This window comes from Artemia sp. Qi Xiang Cuo, chromosome 15, assembly GCF_049724085.1.
Source record: "Artemia sp. Qi Xiang Cuo chromosome 15, ASM4972408v1, whole genome shotgun sequence".
NCBI lineage: Eukaryota > Metazoa > Arthropoda > Branchiopoda > Anostraca > Artemiidae > Artemia > Artemia sp. Qi Xiang Cuo.
The window spans coordinates 44,264,489-44,291,929 of NC_142808.1; the positions used below are offsets into that span (position 1 = coordinate 44,264,489).

Sequence of the window (27,441 nt, forward strand, 5' to 3'; positions counted from 1 at the left end):
TACAACAATGAGATTTTTGTAATTATTTTCTTTACAGCATAGTTGAACAAAGATGTCAGATTGAAAACATAAATTAAGACACAGATAATGAAAGGACGGATTTAAAATTGCACTGAAATTAAGGCACTTTGTTCCAAAAAATTACAGATTTCATTTTTTTTTCGTGTTAATGTCAATCGATAACAAAGGAATCAATAAATTCGGCTATAATTTCTCTTTGAAGATGAGCGTTTTCGCCAGACAAAATTTCTAAATATCCACGTGGCAACGTCTGAAAAAAGATATGATTTATCTGTTATAGCCCAAAGAGAATCAAAATATGAAAGAGAAAATATAGGCTTGTACATATATGGGCCGACTTTATTTCGTTACATTTCTTTAAAAAAATTATATTATTACTTATGTACTACTAATTACTACATACTTAGTCATACTATATACTACTTAGCGGAACTTTAAAGACAGAAATAATAGATTTTAAAGAACAGCACAATTCTTTTTTCTGAGTTTATAATAAATACTTCAAAAAGCCAATTTAAGTTAGTCTATGCGACGGAGTAGTGAGATGAATGAATAGCGAACACCCCTTGCTTTGGTCTCGTAAGTACTAATCTAGTTGAATCCACTAAAGTTGACACCCCCCCCCCCAATTTGAACGCACATCTTAGATAATTTCCTTCACCCTGCCTTCCCATTTAAATATATAAATATATTTAAATATATATATATATATATATATATATATATATACATATATATATATACTGCGCGCCGCCGGCGCGATCAATGCTGACCGCAAACATTAATGTTTTCATCAGTCTTTCTCAAATCACAGCTTAAATTTACAACAGATTCGAGTCTATTCATGAGTTCAAAAATCCACACGTCTCTGGCTGGAAACTGGTCTTCTTAGCTATTCATGAGAAGCAGAGGATATCTGGTAGAGACGAAATAAGTGTGATGTTTCAGAACCCCTATATAACAGTTGAATCATCTAGTAGTTATGTATTCTTAACATAAATAATTATCAGAATTAGTAGTTTTTTTTCATCGAGTATTACTGCATGCAAAACTTCAAATACCGTTTCACAAGATTTGTCAGTTATCAGAGTAAAAACTTTGAATGTAAGTTTGAACTTAGAAGCTTAATTTTTTCATAATGCCCTTTGCCAATATCTGCTGTGTCACCTTTAAAACAGTTGAAATGGGTGAATTTGATATTGATCGTTTTTTTTCGCTCTTTTAGGTTCCTAAAAAGCCTTCCTTGTATTAAAAACGGGTTTTAATTACAATTAAAAAAAAAATACATCAAGCATAACTCACGAAAATCTTGTTAATTTTTAAATTATCATAGGGGTTGGACAAAGATGTTGTACGGAGTATTTTTGCTTGGCTTCTTCCTTCTTTAATTTACATGTGTTGATTCATATTTGAAAACGTTATCCCACTGTCGAAATATACCATACATAAAACAATATTTACAATACACAAAAGAACATACAATTGCAAGCAGAAATATATATAAAACACATCAACCTGTCCTACCAATTTTTTCCACAATCATTTATAATCATTTTGAATAGGATAACTTAAAATTTCACCTTAAATAATCAAGCATCAGTTCCCAATGACGAAATGTGGATGACCCACCTCAGTACTGGAAGGAAAATGGAAGTTAATTTCCAATCAATGTGTCAGTCTCAACCAATTAGCTTGGTCGAACTTAAATGAATTTAAATAATGGACGATATCACAAAATTGAACAGCTTTTCGAAGAGCATGCATAGCAGTTCAACGTAATCTTGTATGATTCGAATATGTTTCTCAATTATAATTAAACTAAAATAAAAACATTATGACGTTAGAAACTTTTAACTAAGACAGTGAACGTTTAGAAATTTTCCTTAGGGGTATTCTCATTGAATTTCCTTTCTTTTAAGATCGTGGAAACGCGTGACGGGTAAGCTGGTATACTAATGAAAGTCCAAATATTAGTATGTGTAAAAAAAGGTATATTTCAAAATAGTGAAGAGGGACAAAAAATCTAGGGGTCAACTGGTCGAAAAAAAATTCCTTCAGTCAAACTTGGAAGTCTATTCTAACTGCGGGATGTGGCTATAATTGTCACGAATAAAAATCAATTTATTCACTTTGTGCGGACTGAGGCTGCTTTCAATAAGAAAATTCAAGATATTATTATTTGAATATAATAATTCCCCCCCCCTCTGGACACCACCTTGATAGGATACCGTCTCTGCTTTAAATTAAAAAAAAAAAACTTTTTGACATCCCTGCTTTAAATAAAAAAAAACGAAGTACTATCACTTAAATATAATAGCTCCCTATGCCCCCCACCTCTGGATACCGTCTTGATAGGATACCGTCTCTGCTTTAAATTAAATAAAAAAAAACTTTTTGCATCCCTGCTTTCAATTAAAAATAATCAAGGTACTATCACTTAAATATAATAACTCCCTATGCCCCCTCCCTCTGGATACCATCTTGATAGGATACTGTCTCTGCTTTAAATTAAAAAAAAAAATAACTTTTTGGCATCCCTGCTTTCAATAAAAAAAATCAATATATTATCATTTAAATATAATATTTCCCTAACCCCCCCCTGGATACCATGCACCTTGATAGGGTACCTTCTCTGCTTTAAATTAAAAAAATAATTAACTTTTTGGCATCCCTGCTTTAAAAAATAAATAAATTTGACATACTATCATTTATATATAATATCTCCCCACCGCCCCCCCCCCAGGATACCACCTTGATAGAATACCGTCTCCACTTTAATTTAAACAAATAACTTTTTGTCATCCCTGCTTTCAGTAAAAAAAAAAAATCAAGGTACTATCACTTAAATATAATAACTCCCTATGCCCCCCCTCTGGATACCATCATCTTGATAAAAAAAAAAGAATTAACTTATTGGCATCCCTGCTTTCAAAAAAAAAAAAATTCGAGGTATTATCATTTAAATATGATAGCTCCCACCCCCCCCTCTGCATACCACATTGATAGGATTTTCTTAAATTAAAAAAAAAACTAATTTTTTGCACCCCTGCTTTCATTAAAAAAAAATTTCGAGAGATTATCATTTAAATGTAATATCTCCCTACCCCCCTCTGGATACCACCTTGCTAGGATACCGTCTCAGCTTTACATTAAAAAAATAGTTTATTTAATAATTAACTAGGTCACTATATGGTTCAAACAAACACGCGAAATAACGTTAACCAGCTTAATGTTCCTAAAAAAAAATTTGAGGGTATGAGTAAAGGGGTACAAAGAAAACAACAAAAAATGCGAAATTATTCAGGTATACCTCAAACTATTGGAAAACTGAGTCATAGATTCGCCGTGGCATTCAATAAGATCTAAAGAATCTAATTAAAAGGGAGCACACACAACAGTCAAATTAGGCCAGTAGCCTCTGAGAAATCGCAAAATACCCAAGACAATGAACAAGTCCAAATGGGGGGCCCTGGGTCTATCAAAATATTTCAATGGTTTTCCAGGGAGTTTGATAGTATTTTCTTCCATCTCTGCTTTAAATGAAAAAAATAAATAAATCTTTTTTGCATCCCTGCTTTCAATATAAAAAATGAGTTATTATCATTTAAAAATGAGGTATTATCATTTAAAATTGAGGTATTATCATTTTAAAATGATAGCAAACAACCCCCCCCCTATAGGCAATAATTTACAATTTTCTTATGAATCATTTTTTTGGGGTAAGTATCGTTTCAATCTTTAATTCCCCAACCTTATAACTAGCTAATTATATAGCTAAATTTTGTCTAAATAGAAAGTCTTTTTTTTTGGGGGGGGGGGGGTAAAACATTTTAAGACAGAAGATTGTATTTTGTTTAATCTATCAGGCGTTCAACAATTGAGTATTAATCTAAAAACTTATCTAAAAACAGCAAAAGAAAAAAAAATTCTGCAAACTTACAATTCAGCTGTGGAAACGATCTTTCTGCTATCAATTTCAAAATCAAATTGTAGTGAATGTGGCGTTAAATAATTCTATTCAACTTGAAAATAAAATTCTTGACTACGAATGATGTAAGGAATTGCAAGTGGGAAACTGGATTCGAAATGATTTAAACTCATTTCATAAAGATGATACTTTTTTTGTCAACATATGAAAAACTGTGTATATTGCAATATGTGCAATGCAATAGCATATTGCATCTGTCTGGTTTTTATGCAAAGTAACAAGAGACGAAAATTAACGAACCAGAGAGTAGTGAAGAATTATGGTATGTAAAGTAATATTTAGCAGGGAAAGTCAGCGGCGATAAGTCGCGAGGGGTGGCATCGTTATTGCGGTATTTTTGGGGATTCGGGGAACAAATTTTTTTTCGGGAGAACACATAGGTTTTTATAACCATGTCCGAAAATTCGGGGATAGTGCAAGCTCCGCTGGATTATTCAACCAGAAAATTGAAATACTATGTCACATGAGACAAAAAAGTTCTGACTCTGTGGTTGACGCATCAAAGAATTGCCGCACAATTAATATAAAGTCGACCGAACGCCACCGCCTTTGCCGGTGGCGTTGCAACACTTCGGTGGCTTTCGACCGGGCCTCTTGTCGGCGGCGTTCGACCAGGCCTCTTGTCGGCGGCGTTCGGTCGATCCGCCGGCGCGGCGCCGGGGTCTATATATATATATATATATATATATATATATATATATATTTTGCAAACATATCAGATCCTCTATTTCCTAGCCATTCCTGGGAGGAATAAAAGAGTATAATTTGATTTAAAAAAAACAGTAACTTTTAAATAACTATTTCTAGTATTCAAGTAATCTACTAATCTGGTAGTCCTGTGTCCTAATAATATATTAGCTCTAAATGGAAAAAAACCCTCTAAATATATAGAACCAAATGCGATCGTAGAAATCAGGCTAGACGAATAGAAAGAATTTACTGACCCCGTTCAAACCAAATAACCAGTGTTAAGAAAAGAAAAACAATAAATAAAAACAAAGTTTTATATTTTTCGTTTGAGTTTTTTGTTTTGTTTTTCTCCCTTTCTTTATATGTTCTGTTTAATTTAGTTTAGTTTTTTTTTCTCTTGACAAAGGTTTTGGGACGTGAAGCCTAAATATTCGAACCTTTATTATTACTAATAGTTTTTTTTTTACTGTCTTATTTGAAATATTATACACGTTTTTGATATTTTCATATTTATATATATATATATATATATATATATATATATATATATATGTATATAAGAAATATCCTGTTATATATATAGAATATATAACAAAATATCCTGTTTTTTATGCCAGTTTAGAATTTTCCACCAGTTTTTGAGAAAAAACTGGTTTTTGAGAAAATATCCTGTTTTTTATGCCAGCTTAGAATTTCAAAAAATAAATTTAAAAAATAAAAAATTGAATAATAATGTGCAAACCAACCAAGTTTTGCTAATCATGGCAATCTTACTAATTTGATAGATATGCAAGTCAGATGGCGTCAGTTTAAAATAACGTCTTACCCTTTCCATTTCTAGCATTTCAATTAAGGACACGCCTCGACTTGCTGAATGTATTAAAAGGCAAGGTTGTGTGATTCTTCGGTGAAAACCAATGTCACCAGCTGGCCAATACTGTCCTTTATCATAATTTGATACTACATAAGAAGGCAGACATGTGTTTTCCGGGGTGTGAAACAAATTCTTTCCTCTTGGGTGAAATAAACGACTCCTAAAAAGCGTTTTTAGTTAACGTATTATTAATACTCAAGCCATTAATGGGCAAAATTAGCTACAGTTTTACTTTTACAGCTTAGAACAATTGCGCCAATTCACAAAAACATTGGGAGTGGCAAAATCTATTTTTCCAAGTCGCTGGGAATGGGGGGCAGTTTTTATCGATTTTCCCCCAGTGAAAATACTGAAAACAGTATTTTCGAATTAAAATACCCAAAAACATATTTTTGGAAATTCGGAGGGTGGGAGTGGTTGTAAAATATGTCTAGGGAAGGGCTAATGCTGCCCCCCAATTGTTGTGACTGATTTTGAACAAGGTAAAAACACAGGCAAGAGGTTTCAAGGCAATGAACAATCAGAATTAAGACTTGATGCATAATTTTTTGAAATTAGAACAGGTGAGAGCTTGGAACAGCATTTTGCATATTAATATAGTTCATAATTATTATTAATATTATATACCTTGATTAATATTAATACAATAATAAATTTTGGATAAATCTGGCACAAGGTACAATATTAGGAGTCAAAACAGGCAAAAACGGGGAAAGACACAGCATTAGGCAAGATTTGGGAATAATTACTGTGTGTTCAACTGTTCCAAGATAACTTATTCCATAAACCCAATTACTTATCCCTAGCGTTCCAGAAGACGTTAATGACGTCAGAGGTTAGTACAATTACTACTTAAAACATTCTGTCAGATAACAGTTGTCAGATAAGTTGCACCTGCTAACCCTGGAAAATGCAGGATAACTAAGGGAAGCGACGTCATATAAAAGCAACAAATTTAATTTTTTCAAAAAATGGAAAAAATACATGAAATTATATGCAGAGAACGAAAAAGGTCAGTAATTTTGAAATCTGGCAAACCTTCAAGAATGTGTAAATAAGTTGTTTACAGTGGAGTAGACATGATTAGTGTTGTTGTTCGCCTATTTGCCTATAGCGATTCAGTTGACAAGTTGCCAGATAAGTATTTGCTGTTATCTTTAACGGATTACATCCGAGGAAGTTCATATCAAGCGGGTAAGTCTGATAAGGAATGCTCGAACATACTCTTTGTGTTGATACACTTTTTGCACCAATTTCTTCCCATTTTTATTTTTCCACTTCTATAGCACAATCAATTCTTGCCATTTCTTGCCATTTTTATTTTTCCACTTCTATAGCACAATCAGGACCTTAAAATTAAGGAAAAGAAATAAATCTACCTTATTAAATAAGCAATAATTGTACACTTATCTGTAAATTTTTCCTCCAAAGCGGCACAGTAATTTTTCTGAAAATTGGCATGCTCCATTTTTCCGTGTGAAAAAACAAAAAACAAAAAACGATCAAGATAGGCCATGACTTTGAGAAAATTTCTTTAGGACTTTTGTAAAAAAAAATTTTCATGTGAATGACGTCACAAAAAAAGCCAGACGTCCAACACATTAACGCTTTCTACAACGAATAAAAAAAATAAAATTAAAGTTGTTTAATGAAAAAAAAAACTATTTTTCTTTTCATCAAGCGAGGCTCGGTCCCCTTATACTGATTCATAATCTCAGTTTTTGTATCAACAACTAAAATTTGCTACTACAGACACAGCTAACGTTCTATATACTTACCTTTGCATAAGTCCTTGTTTTATAAGAGGCTGCAATATTTTGAATATGATTGCAGGATACTTCGACCATTTATAGTTGCGTGGCGCCAGAGGGACTGGTCCTCCAGAGTCAATTAAAATCAGAAGGTCTACTGATGCTTGGCGCTTTCTTGCAATTGCTGTGGCGAAAACCGCACTAAAAATGCAAAAAAATCATTTTACGACCAGGCATGTTTTCCAATATCAAACAGTAGATGGGTAGTTTCAAGAGAGGCGTAGTTTAGAGAAATCTTCCCACCTCCTCCCCTGACCTCCCCATTTCAGTGTTTCCACTTGACCCAAAAAGACCTCTCAAGTCTGGCAAACAAAGAACAACCAGTACCACCTACTGATATCCATCAAAATATTAACTAATTACAAAAAACCTAAACATATAATGAACATTGATTTCTGTTTTTCTTTGTTTCCTGTTGCTTTATATTAGAACAAATAACTTTCACCTTGCTTAAAATAATAGAAAATTGATGTTAGAATCAAATCTGCATTCAATATTTTAAGGAGAGCTGCAGCGTTATCTGCAGCGGGCATTCAAATCAAATAAGAAGGATGAGAGAGGGAATTCAAATTCATTTCTGGTAAAATTAAGAACGGTCAGTGTCATTAAACATTCAGTGGCGTAATTTTGTTAAAAACCTGGGGAGGGGAGCAAAGTTGGAACCAATTTCCCAAAATCAAGTGAAAATAACAATGACATCAGAAAAATGATCCATATAGTACAATAAAAGTAAAGATATGCTAAAGGAAATTGACCTCTTTCTGTGGATAATTGAATTACGCAGGCTTAACTTAGTTTTGATAAGATTTTTGAAGAAACTTAATTTCAGCTGAGGGCGGGGCTGGGGTCTGGGAGGGGTAGTTGCCCATCCTGCATTAAAATCACTTATCCCCTTTAAAGTCACTTATCATAGAAGCATAAATGAAAACAATGGTTTTGTTGATATTTTATTACTTCTTTGGACCTTTTATTACTTTTTTACTTTATATATAACTTTTACATTGGAATATAATATTACTTTTAATAGGACATTATTATAATAGAATACAATAGGATATATAATATTATATTCCTATATTATAATAGGAATATAATATTACATAAAATAATATAACTTTTTTTACTTTACATTACACATTTGCTTTAAACTAGCCTTTGTTCCTTACAAAAATTTTCCTCAGCTCAAATTCAAACTAAAATATTAACTTAACTAGTAATGAAGTTGTTTTCATTTTGCTGATGAGCCTTGGAACGGTTTACTATGTATTCATTAGAACAAATTCAAGAAAATTAATTAGTTTTGCCAATGGAATTAAAGTAACAAAGAAGAAAGAAATGGTAATTGACTTTCACCGTAACCATGCAATAGAAGGGATTAATGACCAAAACAGGTTATAACCATCATTTTGTGCATATTTTCACATTGAATACATTCCCCTTACCAGAGCCCCAGATTGGTACATTGGAAAAAGTTGCCAAAAATATGGCTTTTCTAACTTTGCTCCCCCCCTTCACAAAAAATGTTCTGGCATCGACCCCACGTGTAAGACCAGTTTAACCATGACACAGTATATTGTTGATATGTCCCAAGTTTTTCAGTGGTTGTTTGCGCTCCTTTGACCTTCATTGTTATGACCTCAACAAAACGAACATTAGCACTAATTTGACCTCTCCAAAATAAAATTTTACTTCTTTTTGCTCAGCTGTGAAGATTGATTTCCATATTTGTCCACTTGACACACGGATAGGACAATACAGCCTACAGAATAAAGAACAGCATGTTGGGAAGCACTCTAGCCTTGTTGGGTGACATCTTAAAGCGAAAATTAAGCTGCCTTTAACAGCTAATGAGTTCAAATAGCCTGTTGTGTGACTTTGTCATTCCTCTGCAACGGAAACCCCTTCCTCTGGTCAAATGGGGTGAGTCAAGGAGCCATTTCGTCACCAATAGAATTTAGCAACTGTATTACAAAACTGCAATCCAAGTCACTTGTGATGTATGTTCTGCGTGGCGTTGATTTGTTTTTGATCGGTTATAGAGATGATATGCTTAATCTGACCTACTTAATGTGAGGGCTAGAGAATAATTTCATCCAACTACAACTAGACTACACTCATATTGGATTTCAGCTTAATGCCGAAATATCTGCAGTACTACCGTTTAAATTGAAAACCAATACTGTTCACAGCATCACACTTGGTGATGCTGTGAACACTAGGTGACGTACTGGTCAAAGCATCACTGCTATTGAACTCATGGATAGTATTGTATACTTGGCCTTCCTTTTTGATGAGCAATGCTTGAGACACAGTGGTCACTACTTTTAGAGGAAGGCATTGTTTCCATACAACCAGATAGTCAAAAATATTTAAAGTTTGAGGATCTTCTGCTGGCCCATTGGTGAAATGTCAGGTTTTGTCCCATTATTTGCACATTTGGTCTATTTTAAGGCTATCAAGAGGTGAAATTATGCTCAGTTTGCTATGAATATGTTAAGTTCAACTAGTACGTCATTTATTTATGACTACTTTCAGAGACAGGTAGGTGATGTTGAATTAAATCAAAACACATTATGTGCATGCTGGTTGTCAAAAGGGCGCATTAGCCATATACCTGGAACAGCTGAGGGTATTAAGACCCATTATTTGGACATTTGGTATATTTTAAAGTTATCGAGAGGCTGAAATCATGCTCAGTCTGCTATGAATATTTGAAGTTTATGTTGCACTTACCATAGTGGAAAGACAAGCAGATATATTTTGCATTGGTACAACATTACACACTCATAGTGAAGATTGTTTGCTATAATTTATCATTTGAGCCCCCTCCCCCAGGCTTTGATTCTTCTGCAATAGTTGTTATATGATGTTTGCTGTTGTTTTTAATTCTTTGTCAGAGGAATTAGTGTTTTGTGTTCCTTTTTGTCCTTTGTTTTACTTCGTATACGTTTTAAATGATGGGAAAAAAATGTATTCATTCAAATATAATTAAATACCATGAGGAAAGATAAATAAAGAAAAGGAAAAAATATGTATTAGCTATTTGAGATACATTTATATACATTCTGCAGGTAAATTTTTGAGTAAAAACATTTATTGTACACTACAAATAAAATCGAAACACTTTTTTTATGTTCAAATAACTTACTGTCACCGAATCTCACTGTAAGGAAATTTGATACCTCAAATTCGACAAAGACCCCATTAGGGAATTTCTCAGCACCACGGGGAACTTCCAAAGAAATTTTTATATAAAATGACAGGGGATCTTGAATATGTCAATAGTTCAAATAGCTAACAAGAGGCTAGTTTAAAATAAGGAAATACATGCATCAATTTCCACAAACCAAGTAGATTGATTAAAAATAAATAAAGAAAAAATAAATGAAGGGGACAGAATTACTTCCTTTAAAACTATTTGTAAGAGCAGAAAGTCGCCTAAATTTTTGCTCCCTCCCAAAAAGCTTGTTTAGTCCCTGCCTCCTTTTCCTTGTAACCCCTCCCTCAACTATTTTCCTGTGACTTCATCTTAGGCCATTCAAAAAGGTCTTACTTTTTGTTTAGTCTCAGCTAACCTACCAAGAAGCAATATTCTTGTCTACCCATCATCCCTCATCCCTAAAACGTGACCAAACAGGATAAACCTTTCTTTCATTATATTGAAAATCTTCAAATGTTTTATACTTCACTAACTGATTTTGCTGTGGGCTCAAATATATCTTTGCAATATCATACAAAATTTTATATGCTATTTACAAAACAAATAGATGAAAAAAACTGTGAAAGACAAAACCAATGAAAAAATTTTCTATCCACAAATATAGCTAAATGGAAAAAACTAGATATCCAGAAATGGAGAGAAAAAGCAAGTATTCTGACAAGGATCTTGATTTTGAAGAGAGCAGAAAGGGAAATCAGACAAAGCACAAGACAAAACTCGAAATAGATTAAAATGAGATACAAATCCAAAAATCCTTGAAACCAATAAAAAGAAAAGGAAAAATCGCAAAAAACCAGATTGAATAGAGATAAGCAGCCCTCTTATAACAAAAGAAAGAAGGTGATTTGACTCTTTCTGGAAATTTACCTCATTGGTTTTTACCTTTTGTGCTTTTTCATTTATTAAGTCAACCCAGGGTTGCATGACTTATTCCCAAATCAAAAATAAAAATTACCCATAGCCACTCCCACAAACCAAAGCATGGTTGCCAAACTGTTTCAGCTGCTTGTCAAAAATCTCCAATAAATTCTCTAAAATCGTATCAAACGTATAATGTCTCTTTCCACTTGGACAACTACTATATCCATGTCCAATCAGATCAGGTGCAATAACAGAAAATCCTTTTGTCACAAATACGTTTATTAGATTGTCCCAAGCCTTGTGACATTCCCCAAAACTATGTATCAAAAAGGCTATTCTTTTTTCCCTGCTTCTTCTTCTGGTTATTTCTGTCTTGATAGATGGAACTGGTACTGTTTCTAACAATGGGGATATAGAAGCATCTCCAGTAAGATATTCACTATCAACAAACGCTTTATTTACAATTCCTCCATCAACAGTGTCAACAGAGACAATAGGAGACTCAACATTTTCAATAGTGAGTTCTTCTTTAACTGCATCTGCATTGCGTAATTCTTTCACAAGTTTCCTACCTCTGGCCCATTGATTAAAAAAGTAGCCATCAGGGTGACCCTCATCAATAATTTCGTCCCCTTCTTCTGGTGATGGGTTTGTATTTACTTTAACTATCTTAATATGCAACTGATATTTATCATAGTTTTGAAACGTTGATGGGGTATTAATAGATGGGTCAACATCTACTCTAGCCCCAGTAACTAATTTAGAAAGTGTGCTGGGAGTAGACATAAACAACTTAAGCCAATTATTTCAGTCGGCTTTCATCCAAAACAATGAAAATCCTGAAAAAAAAGAAACTTAAATGAACTAAATATGTAAGTATACTTGCAAAAAAGAGAGGATATATATAAATTTGAGACAAAAGCTTCAAATTTTTAAATTAGATTCCTCACTCTCATCTCCAAAAAACTTTTCATCCTCTAAAAAATCTTCTGATCCCTTCTGCCTTGAAATTGTTGATGTTGGCAACAGTAAATTCAAAGTTAAATTAGAAGACTGCATATTTGTAGTCAGTGCCCATAGGAGCACAAAGGTCTAGTCCTTAAGGGGAGGTGGCAGGTGTCTGACCCTATCTTCTAAAGATTGTGGCTATCTGCAACCAGGGGCAAAGCTAAAATTTTGAGTTTAGTGGGGAGGGGGATAAAAAATGGGCCAAGAAATGCTGGAGCATTGGAACTTTTTTTGGGAGGGTGGGTCTCCCCCTTAGCTTTTCACCAGTCTGCAAAAATACATTCAAACTTAGATTGGAAGACAGCAACTCCCTTTCCAGTTCATACAGGTGGAAGGAGGTTCAGCCCTTAATTAGACAGGAGAGGGATGGGGGCTAAAGAAGTGCATTTTAGGGCACAAACATATCACTAGAGCATTTCCTGTCTTTTGGCTGCCATTGGTACAAAAGAAAATGTAATAAATAGAGCTAAGATGGAAATCTGCTCACACCAACAATGTTTAAACCAACAAAATGGTAAAAGCTTAAAAGCTTTTTTTAAGTATAGGAAGCTTGAAAATATTCTTGAAAATTCATGAAGGCTTTTTACTCAATATTGGTGTCAATTAAATCTAACAGACACGTACTATTATCTTATCTGAGTTTTATCCATTTTTATTTTACTGTTGATTACTCTTTCACTAATTTACCTCCTTTTTAATGGCTTTATATTTGAATGGAAGCCAATGCCACAAGGGTGCAATAATCCAAGTAGTCCATTTGTTTGTTACCATAACTAAATTAAAAAAGACAGCTTTGACTTGGCTTCCAGCTATTTTAGAACTATGAGCAAATGGCGCCTTTGCTCAACAGAAAGGACTAATGTACACGGTTCATTCAAACTCAGTATTTGGTCATAAAAATAGCCCATAAGTTAACATAGGATTCACATTATGGTGAGACAGCTAAGTTTATTGATTATGTTATTGTAAATGAGAGCACTGTGATTCATATAATCCAGTTGACTTGGCCTCTATACATGTGACAGAAATTGTAACCATTTAATTTTGAAGAGCTCTACTCCCTTAAATCACATTACAATAAAGTTATTTCAAGTCAGAAGGTAAACAATCCAGGCAATCCAGTGTCTCTGTATGAAACTCCCAGTTTTTTGAAATTGCTTATCTCCTTTCATTCATCCCATTGAACATCACTAAAAGTTTTCAAGCAAAGTTTTGTAAACAACATTCAAGAGCTGCAAAGTGTGGATGAAGAAAGGGATCTTAGAATTGTTGTTGACAACCAGTGTAAATTCCATTCAAATTGCAAGAAGACTGTGGCTCATGCAAATTCTGTCCTTGCACTCTTGAAAAAAAAACTATATCCAGTACGTCTCCCTATGTTTTTGTGAGGTTTTACAAGGCCCTTGTCAGGCCAGTGTTTGATTTTGGAATGTGCATAGCATCACCAGGATACAGAGGCAACGTACAGCTCCTGGAAGGGGTGGAAAAGAGAGCTACTAAAGCACTAACGAAGACGAGAGACAAGCCTTATGAGAACGTTTAAAGGAGATGAAATTATCTACACTGGTTTACTGACAAAAAAAGAGCTAATATGTTTATGAAATATAAGCTTACTTCACAAGAAACCCCCCCACCCTGCAATTCATTTGTAAACTTCCCAAAACATTGGCACAGACAGGAGGGGACATTCAAAGAAGCTGTTCAAGCCATCTGTCAAAACTCAACACTGGCAACAGATTTTCTCCTGCTGTGTAGTAAATCACTAGAACAGGCTCTCAGATACAATGGTCTGCCCCTGCTCTCACTCTTTTAAACTACATAATACATCTAAAGTAGTTCAATAAATGGCCTTATAAAAAAGTATGTTGATCCATTTCAGAATGATTTATTGCTAAAACCAACAATATTCGACGTGACTAAAGCCTGGTCAAATAACAATGTTTTTTTTACAAATAAAATAAAAAACAATTACCAAAGAATGGAGAGAGAAAGAGAGAGAAAAAAAAAGAGAGTTTCCTAACTACCCAAACAGAATAAGACCCCCCCCCCATCCACTTACGACACGTATGCCTTTCTATATTATCGTGTTTACACAGTCTTTCTTGTTCCTTGTACGGGATTGGATATAATTTCAAAGGTATAATCAAAAGACTTGGATAAAACCTTAAGAAATTCAGTAGTGGCCTTACAAAAAGTATGTTGGTGAATTTCAGAATCATTTACTACTAAAAAAACAATATTAAATGTGACTGAAGCCTGATCAAATGACAATAATTTTTCTTTTTTACAAATAAAATAACAAACAATTACCGAAGAATGGAGAGAGAGAGAGAGACAGAGAGAGAGAGAGAGAGAGAGAGAGAGATAGAGAGAGAGAGATTGAGACATAGAGAGAGTGAGAGAGAGAGAGAGAGAGTGATAGAGAGAGAGAGATAGAGAGATATCTAGATTTGTTGTGATAGATATATATATAGCTATGGTTACTATGATAGAGATGTATAGAGTATGAGAGTCAGAGAAAGAGAGACAGAGACAAAGATGAAGAGACAGAGAGATAGAGAGAGAGAGACAGAGAGAGAGAGAGAGAGAGAGAGAGAGAGAGAGAGAGAGAGAGAGCGAGAGCGAGAGAGAGCGCAGATCTTTGGGAAGACAAAGACAAATCTATCAATGAACAATGGATTTTTTAAAGAAATCCAAGAGCTGCAAAGTGTGGATGAAGAAAGGGATCTTAGAATTGTTGTTGACAACCAGTGTAAATTCCATTCAAACTGCAAGAAGACTGTGGCTCATGCAAATTCTGTCCTTGCACTCTTGAAAATAGACTATTTCCAGTACGTCTCCCTATGTTTTTGTGAGGTTGTACAAGGCTCTTGTCAGGCCAGTGCTTGATTTTGGAATGTGCATAGCATCACCAGGATGCAGAGGCAACGTACAGCTCCTGGAAGGGGTGGAAAAGAGAGCTACTAAAGCACTAACGAAGACGAGAGACAAGCCTTATGAGAACGTTTAAAGGAGATGAAATTATCTACACTGGTTTACTGACAAAAAAGAGCTAATATGTTTATGAAATATAAGCTTACTTCACAAGAAACCCCCCCCCACCCTGCAATTCATTTGTAAACTTCCCAAAACATTGGCACAGACAGGAGGGGACATTCAAAGAAGCTGTTCAAGCCATCTGTCAAAACTCAACACTGGCAACAGATTTTCTCCTGCTGTGTAGTAAATCACTAGAACAGGCTCTCAGATACAATGGTCTGCCCCTGCTCTCACTCTTTTAAACTACATAATACATCTAAAGTAGTTCAATAAATGGCCTTATAAAAAAGTATGTTGATCCATTTCAGAATGATTTATTGCTAAAACCAACAATATTCGACGTGACTAAAGCCTGGTCAAATAACAATGTTTTTTTACAAATAAAATAAAAAACAATTACCAAAGAATGGAGAGAGAAAGGGAGAGAGAGAGAGAGAGAAAAAAGAGAGTTTCCTAACTACCCACACAGAATAAGACCCCCCCCCCATCCACTTACGACACGTATGCCTTTCTATATTATCGTGTTTACACAGTCTTTCTTGTTCCTTGTATGGGATTGGATATAATTTCAAAGGTATAATCAAAAGACTTGGATAAAACCTTAAGAAATTCAGTAGTGGCCTTACAAAAAAGTATGTTGGTGAATTTCAGAATCATTTACTACTAAAAAAACAATATTAAATGTGACTGAAGCCTGATCAAATGACAATAATTTTTTTTTTTTACAAATAAAATAACAAACAATTACCGAAGAATGGAGAGAGAGAGAGAGACAGAGAGAGAGAGAGAGAGAGAGAGAGAGAGAGAGAGAGAGAGAGAGAGAGAGAGAGAGAGAGAGAGAGAGAGAGAGAGAGAGAGAGAGAGAGAGAGAGAGAGAGAGAGAGAGAGAGAGAGAGAGAGAGAGAGAGAGAGAGAGACGAGAGACGAGGAGAGAGAGAGAGAGAGAGAGAGAGAGAGAGAGAGAGAGAGAAAGAGAGAGAGAGAGAGAGAGAGAGAGAGAGAGAGAGAGAGAGAGAGAGAGAGAGAGAGAGAGAGAGAGAGAGAGAGAGAGAGCGAGAGCGAGAGAGAGCGCAGATCTTTGGGAAGACAAAGACAAATCTATCAATGAACAATGGATTTTTTAAAGAAGCAAAAAATTGCAAGTCCTTTTTTTCATAGGATAACTTCTTGGACAGAATTAAAAAAAAACAAAAAAAAAAAACATGCCCCATTGTAATAGACACCCAGAATGGTGGCAACAACTATCGCTCGGCTGTAATTACAAAGGGAAATCAATTAGAAGAAGTAGCTCTTACATTATATGACAACAAAATCATTCAGCCAATTACTAAGGGTGATAACATTGGATTTTCAATCCACTCAACGTTCCAATATCTTGCTGCATCTTCGGACAGAATATTGCTTGGTAGAACACCAATTGATGTAAAGACAATAGATAACTTACCACAAGGAAAAACTATAGATGATGGAGCTTGTACAAAAGGTCTAATACAGGGATTCTTTCTTCAGATGACTAGTACAGGGTTTCAGCTAAAAGTAAACCACAAATGCTACAGTCTAATTCAAGGCCAGCTAGAGATCACTGATGAAGAGCAAATATTATCTACTGGTCTACAATAATCACAAAGACTGGAAAATAATAATAGCTGAATTCTCAAGGGAGTACTGCGCAAAAGTATTTTTGAAACTTGAGGGTGATAACAAAACTAAAATCAAATAATCTACCAAGTGTGAAACTACCACAAATCAGCATTGATAAATAAATGAAACCCAAAACGAACAGAAATTACAATAATTAACTGAGTCAAACTCAAAACGAGCAAAAATTAACATAAGTTGGGCGCAAACCCTATGCCTTCCCATGGACAGAAAAAAATTTTGCACTTTACTGAAAAAATATAAATGTTTTACTTTTAAAACTTTAATAAATCAAATAATATTAACATTTTGATTACTAAATATCAGTATATGTATATTAAACTGACAATGCACATTCATTTGTATTTTTATATGCAACAAATTTCTATATAAACCTTATATGCCCCCAAAGCATAACTTACAACCCTTGCACTGAGGGTTCATAGGGGGTTATCATCCTAAAAGACTTCATTTCCAGAACTTTCAACGGATGGATATCTCAAAATTTTGATTGGATGTGTTTGGGAAAATGGTGGGCGTGAGAGGGGCATTAGTCGCTATCCAATCACTTTCAACTATTAAAAAAGGCACTAGCCCTTTCAATTTCCAATTGAATGAGCCCTTTTGAAGTTTCTACAACAACTCTTTCAATAAACACTTTATATGCCCCCAGGGCATAACTTACAACCCCTGCCCTGAGGGCTGTGGGGGGAGGGGTTTTCATCCTTAAAGACCTAATTTCCAAAACTTTTAACTACTTTGAAATAAATGGCAATCTAAAAATTTTGATTGGATGTGTTTTGGGAAAAGGTGGGAAAGAGAGGGGGGTTAGTTGCCCTCATTTCACTTTTGACTATTAAAAATGGTACTAGTCCTTTAAATTTCAAATCGAATGAACCATTTTTCAAGTTTCTACAACGAGTAATTCAACAAAAAGCTTATATACCCCCAGGGCATAACTTATAATCCTTGCCCTGAGGGTCGTGGGTGAGTGTCCTCCTTAAAAATATGTTTTCTATCTGAAAATTAACTACCCTGAACAAAATGGCTATCTCAAAATTTTTATTGGAGGTGTTTGGGAGAATGATGGGTGTGGGGGGGAGGGGGATAGTTGCCCTCCAATCACTTTCAACTATTAAAAAGGGCACTAGCCCTTTGAATTTCCAATCGAATGAGCTTTTATTGAAGTTTCTACAACAACGCCTTCTTTAAAAACCTTATAAACCCCCAGGGCATAACTTAAAACCCTTGCCCTGAGGGATGTGGGGGAGTGTCCTCCTCAAAAACATATTTTATACCTGGAAATCAACTACACTGAAAAAAATGGCTATCTCAAAATTTTGATTGGATGTGTTTGGGGGAATGAAGGGCGTGAGGGGGGGGGGGGCTATTTGCACTCAAATCACTTTCGACTATTAAAAAGGGCACTATCCCTTTGAATTTCCAATAGAATGAGCCTGTTTTGAAGTTTCTACGACCACGCCTTCTATACAAACCTTATATGCCCTCAGGTCATAACTTGAGACCCGTGCCCTAAGGGTAATTGGGGAATTTTCTCCTCAAAAACATATTTGATATGATGAAATAAATTCTGGTTAAAGAAAAGTCTATATTACAATTTTTAGTGGAGATGAGAAGGGGAATGATGGGTGTGGGGGGGGGCTAGTTGCCCTCCAATCACTTTCGACTATGAAAAAGGGTACCAGCGCTTTGAATTTCCAATCGAATGAGCCTGTTTTGAAGTTTCTACGACAACGCCTTCTATAAAAACCTCATATGCCCCCAGGGCATAACTTAAAACCCTTGCCCTGAGGGTTGTTGGGGAGTGTCCTCCTCAAAAACATATTTTCTATCTGGAAATCAACCAAGCCGAAAGAAATGGCTATCTAAAAATTTTGATTGGATGTGTTTGGGTGAATGAAGGACGGGGGGGGGGGGGGACTAGTCGTCCTCCAATCACTTTTGACTATTAAAAAGAGAACTAGCCCTTCGAATTTCGAATCAAATGAGCCTGTTTTGAAGTTTCTACGACAACGCCTACTATAAAAACCTCATATGCCCCCAGGGTATAACTTAAAACCCTTGCCCTGAGGGTTGTGGGGGAGTCTCCCCCTCGAAAACATATCTTCTATCTGAAAATCAAGTATGCTGAACAAAATGGCTATCTCAAAATGTTGATTAGACGTTTTTGGGGGAATGATGGGCGTGGGGGGGGGGGGCTAGTTGCCCTCCAATCACTTTCGACTATTGGAAAAGGGTACTAGCCCTTTGAATTTCCAATCGAATGAGCCTTTCTTGAAGTTTCTACAACAACGCCTTCTATAAAAACCTTATTTACCCCCAGGGCATAACTTAAGACCCTTGCCCCGAGGGTTGTATGGAAGTGTCCTCCTCAAAAACATATTTTCTACCTGGAAACCAACTACGCTGGACAAAATGGCTAACTCAAAATTTTGATTGGATGTGTTTGGGGGAATGATGGGCCAGGGGGGAGGTCTAGTTGCCCTCCAATCACTTTCGCCTATTAAAAAGGGCATTAGCCCTTTGAATTTCCAATCGATTGAGCTTGTTTTGAAGTTTCTACAACAACACCTTCTATAAAAACCTTTTATGCCCCCAGAGCATAACTTAAAACCCTTGCCCCATGGGCTGTGGGGGAGTGTCCTCCTCAAAAAGATATTTTCTATCTGGAAATTAACTATACTGAACCAAATGGCTATTTCAAAATTTTGATTGGACGTATTTGAGGGAATGATGGGCGTGGGGGGGGGGGGCTAGTTGGCCTCCAATCACTTTAGACTATTAAAAAGGGCACAAGTCACTCCAATTTCCAATCGAATGAGTCCTTTTCGAAGTTTCTACTTCTTCGATACGAAGTGCCCGGGCATGGAAAAAAAAAAAAAAAAAAAAAAAAAAAAACACATTGTGCCTACATCGTTCTTTACTTAGGCAGCGCTAATGCGCTGCCTATGATTTGATGAGTATCATTGCTCATTATCTGCACTTTTTTTTACCTCTGAAGACAAATATTTTTTGATTATGTGATTGGGTGGTTAGTATTGACAGAGCAGGTGATACTATTGCAATGTCTGGACTGTGATGTTGTCATCTAAAGGCTGTCCCTTTTTTTTTGAAAAACTTATTTTGTGGAAAAAGTTTTTTTAAATTAATAATTATAAAAGGATAGCCACCAGCTTCTACTTTTGTATTTGATCAGATTTAGATTTCTTTTGCTTTGCATAGTTTTTGTGAATAAAGATCTGCCACGTCCTTACTTGTGGGCAGGGTTGCCATCCCTTGTGGTTTCTCACTATTTCTAGTGATTTTTTTTTATTGCCTAATGATTTTTTTGGGTTAGTGATTTTAAGTGTTTTTTTTTCTAAAACACATGATATGTTCCTAAGCCTTGTGATTTTTTATGATACAGTGCATAAATTCTAACAAATAAATCATCTAAAAAGTGAATTATTGAAAGCAAAATTGATGCCTTTGTGAAAAATTTTCTGATGGCCAAGAATATATTTATCATGGTAAGCCAGAAAAGAATTTAGCTAATTAGCACTTTCAATGGGAAATTTGAATTGAATATTTATTGATTATTTTTTGTTGCTTTATTTTTCTCAGCAATATTTCTAGGAAAGCCAGGCTACAGCTTTGATATTTAGTTTGAATTGGAAACGAGTAAATTCTGAAGTTTATTTGTATGTTCCTTGCTCATTATTATGAAGCCTGAATGTGCCTTTTCACCTTTTACAAACCTCTGTAAGGTCATCGACAGCTAAGATCGGTTTAAATTGTTACAATTATCAGATTGTACATTGTTTGAAGGCAGCTGCTTCAGTTTCAGTTCCTGTTGAACGTGTTAGATTTGGCACCAGAAAACCATTATGGAATGTGTGCCCAGAAGTGAGAAAAGCTAAACAACGTGCGAATTTTGGCTTTGCCTTTGGATTGCTTGTGAGCGGCCCAAGTCTGGTGAAGTATTTAAAATTAAGCAAAATTCGAAACGTCAGTTTAGATCTTCTTTGCGTCAAGCCTGCCTGCATGGTTAGGATGGCCCCTCAGATCGGAAGTCTTGGTCCAATGTAATTATTAGCAGCAAGTGTGTGTCTGCCACGTTTCGGTTATCAAAATCAGTGATTTTGTTGCTCATTTTGCTCGTGTTTTTTCTACATTTAATCATTCTATCCAGTCCATGTTTTCTTCCTTACTGCATAATACTGTTCCTCGAGTTCATTGGCAAGTCCATATATTGTCAATATCTAGTGATGATATCTATCGAGCTTTTAAGAGTGTTAAGAAATCAAGTGCTCCTGATATGGATGGTCTGTGTTAAAATAACTTCAGCATTAAGTGTCCATTATTGTTAACACACATTCAGCTCCTATTCCAGATGTGTTTAGCCCAGTCCTTAGTTATAGATAGTTTTCTTTCGGGAATTGTAACATCAGTTTTGAAAAAGGGAAAGGACGCAGATCAGTGTTCCAGTTATTGACCAATTACAGTGTCCTGCTTCATGAGCAAGCTGTTCAAGTATGCTGTATTTCCTGAAATTTTGACTTAATATGATTTTTCTGATTATCAATTTGGGTTCACAGCCGGTTTTGGTTGTTCTCAAGCCCATCATATACTTTGTCAGTTGCTAGTCTCCGCAAAAATGCAAAAAAGGCCACTTTATTTTTGCTCAGTTTATATCTCAGGCTCTTTTGACAATGTTGTACATTTGCAAGTGCTTCACTGCTTAGTTAAAGCATGAGTTAATTCTTCCGTAGTAAAAGTTCTACAGTATTGGTATTCCAATTTGTTGGTTTGGTTAAAATGGATGTCTGATATATCCAAACCTATCTCAGTAAAGAAGGGAGTCAGGCAAGGTTGTGTGCTGTCTCCATATATTTTTAAAACTGTGCTTGCGGACTGTTTGCAAATACTGTCTTCTACTTTGTTTTTTGAAAATACTGCTGTTAGTCACATTGCCTATGCTAATGGTGTTCTGCTAGTTAGTCATACAATGTCATGCTTCACAAAAAAATCTAAAAATTCGAATTAATACTTTAAGTACGATTGGGCATTCAGTAAATGCTTCATAATGCGATTGTTTGTGTTTTAAAACTTCTAGACCAGGTCGTTCTTTACCTTTGTGTGCGATGCTACTTGACTATGTCTCAAAGTTTAAATGGCTTGGGATTACTTTTTCTGATACACTTTTGACAACATGCTCGTCTCTGGTTGCTAGTGCTCTGCAGTGTATTCGCTTCTCATATGGTAAAATCTCGCCTAATAGAGAGAGGTACAGCTGCTGAGACTTATGTAAACTTTACCATAGTTTTTGTTCTCCTACAATTCTTTTACTTTCTGGTTTGCAGCCTTTAATGAGCAAAAAAGACCGTCTTCAGCTAAGGAGAGGCTATTTTAAATATTGTAAATTCCTGCTATATTTACCAAGGTGGTACAGAAATCACAAGATTATTTCTTATTTTGAACTTATTGACCCTCTAGTGCTGCTTGACAACATCGCCAAGGACCTGAGGAGGACCACTACTCCAAGGAAGATATGTGCCAGTGACCCCCTCACCTATTTTTTTCCAGATTAGAGATTTATAAATATTGTTACGTTATTTATCTTGTGTTTTTCTTATTATTTCCTTGTGGATAATATTATTTTGTTTTTTCTTTTTTACTCTGCATTTATTTTATATTGCGGGTTACAAATAAACTTACTTACTTACTTAGTGGTCAGTATATTATAAATTTGGTTTATATTTGGCCAATCTGGTTATATTAACTTGATTTATATTATAATTTGGTTATATTTAGTATGTATTAAGCTTTTAAAAAATCTAACAGTCATCATTTCAGAACCAAGGTTTGTTTGCTCCAAACTAAAAGTGTATATTCATTTAGTAAATACAAGAAGAAATGAAGTGTGAAAAGAGCAAAAAAATGATAAAATAAATGAAAAAATTTCCATTTCAAGGCCAAACCTAGCTTAGAGGAACAGCTAACAGGCTGTTCAAACAGCCAGTGTACACTAAAAATCTATGGAAACAACCCCTTGGCTGAATAAATATATATGTGTATTTTTATCTCAGTACAGTTCCTCACCTAATACAAAGCACTGTGGATGCTAATGGTATTTTTCCAAGTTTGCTGTTTGCAAGAGATGTCTGTATAATTAAACACTTGTTGGCTTCTTGTTGGATTAAAATAAAAATCATTATCATTAGTACTATTCTATTGTAGCAGCCCATTCAATTTCTGATACAAATGTTGGCCACAATCAAGCAAGTACCTAGACCCCTTCACTCCAATGCTCCTAGGACAGAACTCTTATTGAGGGGTTTGCACAGCTTTGTTGTTTACTATTCCTTGAAAATTTATGGCTGCTCCATGGCAAAGACATATTACTTCCATTTAACTTATAGCCCTCATCTATAGAAATCCAGGCTAGCTGCAGTAATCAAATTTGAGTTCTTTTTAATTCTTCTTGAAATGTATTTACAACATTGTTTTGTTTGTTATTCTCTTCTTTTGCATTTCCTTTTCAAAGTATAGACAAATTTTGGTGATGTCAATACAAGTATATTCAATTTACCATTACTGATACCCTCCCCAGTGAAATTCAAAGCAAACAACATTGATTGGAAAAGACTTTAGAGATTTGTATTTTATTACAATGTTTTTACAATATTCTGTTGATTTTGACTGCTTTTGAACACATTTCTTACTTACATTGTTTGATTTTTTTTTAGGAAAGCAAATTTTAAATTTAGCCATACTCACCCCCATCCCCCATTAAAAACTAGAATGATGGTCAAGTTTTCCCATTGGCTTTTTACAAGAAAAATCTTCCTTTATTGAGTTATTTTTATATCTGCTCAAAACTTGTCCTTTGCCTGCAGATTTGATAAGTATCATTGCTCATTATCCCCACTTTTATTACCTCTGAAGACAAATATTTTTTTATTATGTGATTGGGTGGTTAGTATTGACAGAGCAGGTGATACTATTTCAGTGTCTGGACTGTGATGTTGTCATCTAAAGGCTGTCCCAATGAAACAGTGACATTAACCTTAAGTATAATTTTGGAATGAGATATCTTAATAACTTCCAAATACCACTGAATTAATCACTGAAGATAGAATAATATGCAACACATAATGACATAAAATTGTAATTTTATGTTGAAAAATCAAATATGAAATTATTATTGACAGAGTAGACCTAATTGAAATTATACAAGAGACAATCTGTATGTCATTCTGTGTTGGGCATTCATACTATTTGCAGTGATTAGTTCAGTGATACTTGGAAGTTATTAAGGTATCTCATTTCAAAATTATACCAGAGACAATCTATATGTTATTCTGTGTTACACATTCATGCTATTTGTAGTGATTGGTTCAGTGATATTTGGAAGTTATTAATATTTCTCATTATAAAATTATACCAGAGACAATCTATATATCAAACTGTGTTACACATTCATGCTATTTGTAGGGATTGCTTCAGTGATATTTGGAAATTATGAAGATTCAAGTTTTATTCATTTGTTTTTTTCTTTATAGGTTGTGTTTAATTTAGCCTAATTCATTTTCTTTCTGTTGATAAAGAATCCAGACATAGAGCATAGAGTCAAAATATTTGGATTTTTACTATTCAAAGTTTTCTTTTATTAAATTTCGTAATGGGAAGGCAGTGCAGTCTAAGAAACTATTTATGATAGGCTACCTTATATGATTCTTGGGTGATATTATATGACTGAATTCTGAGAAAGCTAGCACCTATTTAATCAAGTTGAGAATACAAAACTAATTTTGATAAAAAGAAATCTGACATAATACACTATTCAAAAGAAAAGGAAATATTATTAGGGCTACAATTGGGACCATCAGAGGAGATGGGGTGAATAACCAATGTATATCCAAAAAGAACACTGGTGTAATTTTGTCAAAATATTGGGGGAGGGGATGGTGGTGGCAAAGTTGCAAATAATACTCCCAAGTCAAGTGAAAATGAAAAAAAGAGCCATACAGTACCATAAAAGCAAAGGTTGCCTATACTTATACTAGATAAAATGATCTAGTTCTGTGGATGCTTGAACTATTGGTAAAAATTCACAATTGCTACTCTTGATAAGGAGATGTTAAGAAAACAATTCTTACTTTCAAATATGTGTAATGATCCTAGTTAACATATTATCCAAGGGGAGAACTTTTTACCTCAAGTCTTTCCCCTTTTTTCTTCTTTTTCCAACTTAAAAGAAAAAAATTAAAATTTTTGCCATGCTCTCAATGCAATGTGTAAATCTTTTGAAATTGCTGCTATAAATTGTTTTTTTTTTGTAGATGCCATTCATCTTGGTCATTGTTAATTCCATTTTTTTTATTGATACATAAAGCAGTGGCAAAAATACAAAATATTGCTGTAAACATAAATATATATACAGAGTATATACCCCCACCCCCCTGATGTGCAAACATATATCCAAAATTGTATTCTGAACCTAAATATAACCAAATGAACAGTACCCCAACCCCTAAATATATTCAAATCAGGGTATATATTTGCATGTCAGGGGGTGGGGGCAAAATTCATTTGTGATGTAAATGAAGGTTATATTTAGAATCAGAATGCAATTTTGGTTATATATTTGCACAGGACATCCACCACATGGCTGATATGGGAGTAAAGTTCATTTGTGATGCAAATGGATGTTATATTTAGATTGAAAATACAATTCTAGGCATATATTTGCACATTAGGGGGGTAGGGGTATATATTCTGTGAATATATAGGTTCTAAGAAATTCATGAATTTCTTAGAAAAACTGGAAAAACAAGGAAAGAAGTGAAGATAAAGGCTCTCCCCCTGCAAAATATGTTAACTAGGATTATTCTGCATATTATGGAGTAAGAATTGTCTTTTTAATATGTTTTCTTATGTCCAACAGGACTCCTAGGCTTAAAATACTAGTTGGCTGGTTGGCTAATTTAAAGATTTGTATATATATACACTGCCAACTGGTACAAATTTACAATTGCTACTCTTGATAAGGAGACATGTTAAAAAACAATTCTTACTTTCAAATATGTATAATGATCCTAGTCAACATATTATCCAAGGGGAGAACCTTTATCCCCCAGTCTTTCCTCTTTTTTCCTTCTTAAAAGAAAAGGAATTTCTATTTTTGCATGCTCTCAGCACAATATGTAAATCTTTTGAAATTGCTGCTATAAATTGTTTATTATAGATTGCATATCATCCCAGTCATTGTTAATTCCATTTTTTTTAATGATAGATAAAGCAGTGGCAAAATTGACAATTTTGTATTTTTTTTTCACCATTTTCAATCATTAAAAAAACATTATACCACCCCCCACCCTAATGTGCAAATGGGATACCACCAGATGGCTAAGTTGACAGGTAAAAAATTACAATTATGTAGCCTAGGATATGTTTATCTAGTTTAGACAAGTTGTTTGAAGACACTAAACTTTAGCTGCTGGGACTGGGGTCTGGGAGGAAATTTTTACCCTGCACCATATTAAATTAAGCCCCTGCTAAAGAAGTGTTCAGCCACTGAGCAATGTAAGTATGGCTCTGAGAGGTGGGTCTACATTGTAGATAGTCTAGACTAGCTAGTGTTCAAGGGGATCACATAGCCTAGGCTAATTAAACTGTTTGGAAAAATTATATGAATCCAATGGTTAACTAATCTCTAGCTGGTATAACAGAAACTTTACAGTCATTAGCTGTCCAGCTAATGGGTATCTTATCCTACCCATTTCAGGCTAGATTAACAAAGATCTGTGGATGATTCTGGTGGAAAAGGTAGACCTAGGGTAAAAGCACAAACATATTAATTCCTAGACTTTACAAAAATGGATCTACCATCAAAAAGTCCCTAATTATCACCTGTAGCACAATTATGCGTTAAGTAGACCAGAAAATATGAGCCTGAGTTTTTCTATTCAGTTAAGTTTATCTTTAAATAAGTAACAGTTTGTCCGACTGAAGTCGCTAATAATCTTGAAAATTAAGATAGGGGTTTAAAGATGACTTTTGTGCCAAGAGTGACCCAGGTAATTCTCTTGAATAGCATTTAAATGTCACTATTGAAGTCTAATATATCTAAACAAGTTTAAACTATACAATGATTCTTTTTATTGCGCTCTCTTATTACATCGTTTTATTTACTAGTATTTAATAATAGATGGTGATGTTAGGTGAATTCGACAATTATGATCCAAACCAAAGAGAACGGAAATTTTAATAGACGTAAGTATATACT

General features: G+C 34.6%; 2 protein-coding genes across 6 annotated transcripts in view; one reads left to right on the top strand and one right to left on the bottom strand.

Moving 5' to 3' along the window:
- LOC148943713 (protein ABHD8-like) lies at nucleotides 1-27,205 on the bottom strand. 5 transcript variants are annotated; one of them, XR_016142963.1, is made up of 7 exons: nucleotides 27,066-27,205; nucleotides 16,808-17,042; nucleotides 11,560-12,304; nucleotides 7,352-7,525; nucleotides 5,526-5,733; nucleotides 1,602-1,657; nucleotides 1-271 (listed from the first exon to the last, which is right to left on the bottom strand). XR_016142963.1 is itself a non-coding variant. In XM_089101535.1 (6 exons), exons 3-6 carry the CDS (start codon nucleotides 12,249-12,251, stop codon nucleotides 173-175), a joined length of 1,173 nt encoding a protein of 390 aa, XP_088957661.1. In that variant the 5' UTR covers nucleotides 12,252-12,304; nucleotides 16,957-17,042; nucleotides 27,066-27,205; the 3' UTR covers nucleotides 1-172. The 5 variants fall into 5 exon arrangements, 4 of the variants coding, with proteins under 4 accessions (XP_088957661.1, XP_088957660.1, XP_088957662.1 ...); XM_089101535.1 differs by lacking the exon at nucleotides 1,602-1,657 and having other exon boundaries at nucleotides 16,957-17,042; XM_089101534.1 differs by lacking the exon at nucleotides 1,602-1,657.
- Pex2 (peroxisomal biogenesis factor 2) overlaps nucleotides 27,151-27,441 on the top strand; it is a 50,809-nt gene continuing 50,518 nt past the window's right edge. The window contains exon 1 of the mRNA XM_089101538.1: nucleotides 27,151-27,232. Within this exon, the coding sequence (XP_088957664.1) occupies nucleotides 27,206-27,232 (27 nt within the window). The 5' untranslated portion in view covers nucleotides 27,151-27,205. The remainder of the gene's footprint in view (nucleotides 27,233-27,441) is intronic.

Coding starts and splice junctions, on each gene's coding strand:
- LOC148943713 (XM_089101535.1), bottom strand. CDS start 12,251: ATGTCTACTCCCAGCACACTTTCTAAATTAGTTACTGGGGCTAGAGTA. Junction 5,734..7,351: donor AAACAAGGACTTATGCAAAG/GTAAGTATATAG, acceptor AACGCTTTTTAG/GAGTCGTTTATTTCACCCAA. Junction 272..5,525: donor AAATGCTAGAAATGGAAAGG/GTAAGACGTTAT, acceptor ATCTTTTTTCAG/ACGTTGCCACGTGGATATTT.